The 1,578-nt window shown below is 30.6% G+C and overlaps 1 protein-coding gene across 1 annotated transcript in view; it reads right to left on the bottom strand.

The window, feature by feature from the left end:
• The window catches only part of HMCN1 (hemicentin 1), a gene marked incomplete at its 5' end in the record, with an annotated part of 218,465 nt that overhangs the window by 95,191 nt on the left and 121,696 nt on the right, over positions 1–1,578 (bottom strand). The window contains one exon of the mRNA XM_008572836.1: positions 52–96. Within this exon, the coding sequence (XP_008571058.1) occupies positions 52–96 (45 nt within the window). The remainder of the gene's footprint in view (positions 1–51; positions 97–1,578) is intronic.

The raw sequence follows: 1,578 nt of genomic DNA, 5'->3' as shown, positions 1-1,578 counted from the left end.
TCTTCTCCAGCAGGATTAGTAGCCACACATGTGTACTTGCCCACGTCGGATGTGAGAGCTCCGTAAATGTTTAATGTGCTGCCATTTGCAGTCAGCCTATGGAAAAGTCATAATAGAGGCACTGATATGCTTTGTGTAAAGATCAGATCCGGAAAACTCACTCCAGATTACTGAGTTCATAAAAAAAATAACTATAAAATGATGTCTTCATCTTGGATATAATAATTTGAATCTATTTCTCTAAGTACACAGAAGCATATTAAAATCAGAGCTAGTGAAACTGATGAGATTTCGGGCAACCAACTAAAATTATACAGTAATGGGTTTCATATCCACCACTTCCTTAAGAGAAAAAAAGGAAATTAACAAAATCTGGTGGGAATTTCTCTCTCCGTATCATAAGCAAAGACATCTTTTTGTCAGAGTTAGAATATTATATTCTTAGTTATCAATATAAGATTTGAATCAAATGAAAATTATAAAAAATTCTTGTGTAATAATTGAAGACTGTTACAGACAATGAGAAGCTGAAGAAATTATACATCAAAAAATCTAGTTACAAACAACTTAATAATACCTTAATGAGAAGGAGCAGAATAGGATAATTTATATAAACTGTGACAACTCGGTATCATGTAAGGATGTATTTGGCAAGTTTTTTCTTATAAATTGCTAAAGCTTTTCTTTTGAATTACATAATAGTAAATGATAAATATACAATTAGATCATCAAAGATGTCTAAGTTAAGATTATTGCATTACTAGTTCTCTTCACACACCACTAATTATCAAACAAAACTTGTGTTTTATGAGAAGATTAAGTTACTGTATACAATTATTTCTATAGCAGTGATTCTATTAGAATCTCCCAGTGTAAAAAGTAAATACTCCATTTTTATCATATCATGTTATTTAATATGATTATTGAGAATTACAATATCATCAGGGTCTAGTTGTATTTTTTCTTTTTCAAAATATGAATTCGAAAATTCATGAGTTTAGTCATATTAATAAACAAAAAAGCAAGTTGGGTGATCAAAGCAAAATAAATGTTGGCTTTGAACAAATTACTTCATTTGATTGATAAATTGTTCCATACACAAATCTACACATATTGTGAAGTAGTAAACAAATTTAGGATGCTAATGTAAGAGAAGGCATGATAGACCCTAAATTCCCAGGTGCAAATATTATATAAGATCTTTAGGTTCTACCAAGTATATAGAACTTGGTCTTGAAGGTGGCCAATATCAGATATTTAATAAAAGTAATTAAATACTCATTAATTATTCATAAATTTTCACACCAGAAAAATAAAACTTAAAATTTATCTCTAAAATATTGTTTGGCAATTTATCCAACCTTGTAAAGGGGATAAATATCAAAATTTTAATGTACAAAGAATACAAAGAAAATAATATTTATCTGTCTTTAAATTATATATATATTTAATTCATTGACTAGAAAATACACTTGAAACTCTTAAATTTAAAAGACTAGTTCAAGGCCGGCCCGGTGGCGCACTGCTGCAGTGCGCGGCTTGGGAGCGCGGCTGCGCACCCGCCGAGGGGTCGGATCC

The sequence above is a fragment of the Galeopterus variegatus genome, unplaced genomic scaffold, assembly GCF_000696425.1.
Source record: "Galeopterus variegatus unplaced genomic scaffold, G_variegatus-3.0.2 Scaffold841, whole genome shotgun sequence".
Lineage (NCBI taxonomy): Eukaryota > Metazoa > Chordata > Mammalia > Dermoptera > Cynocephalidae > Galeopterus > Galeopterus variegatus.
The sequence above is the reverse complement of the archived record's forward strand: the minus strand, read 5'-3'. Positions and strand labels throughout refer to the sequence as shown.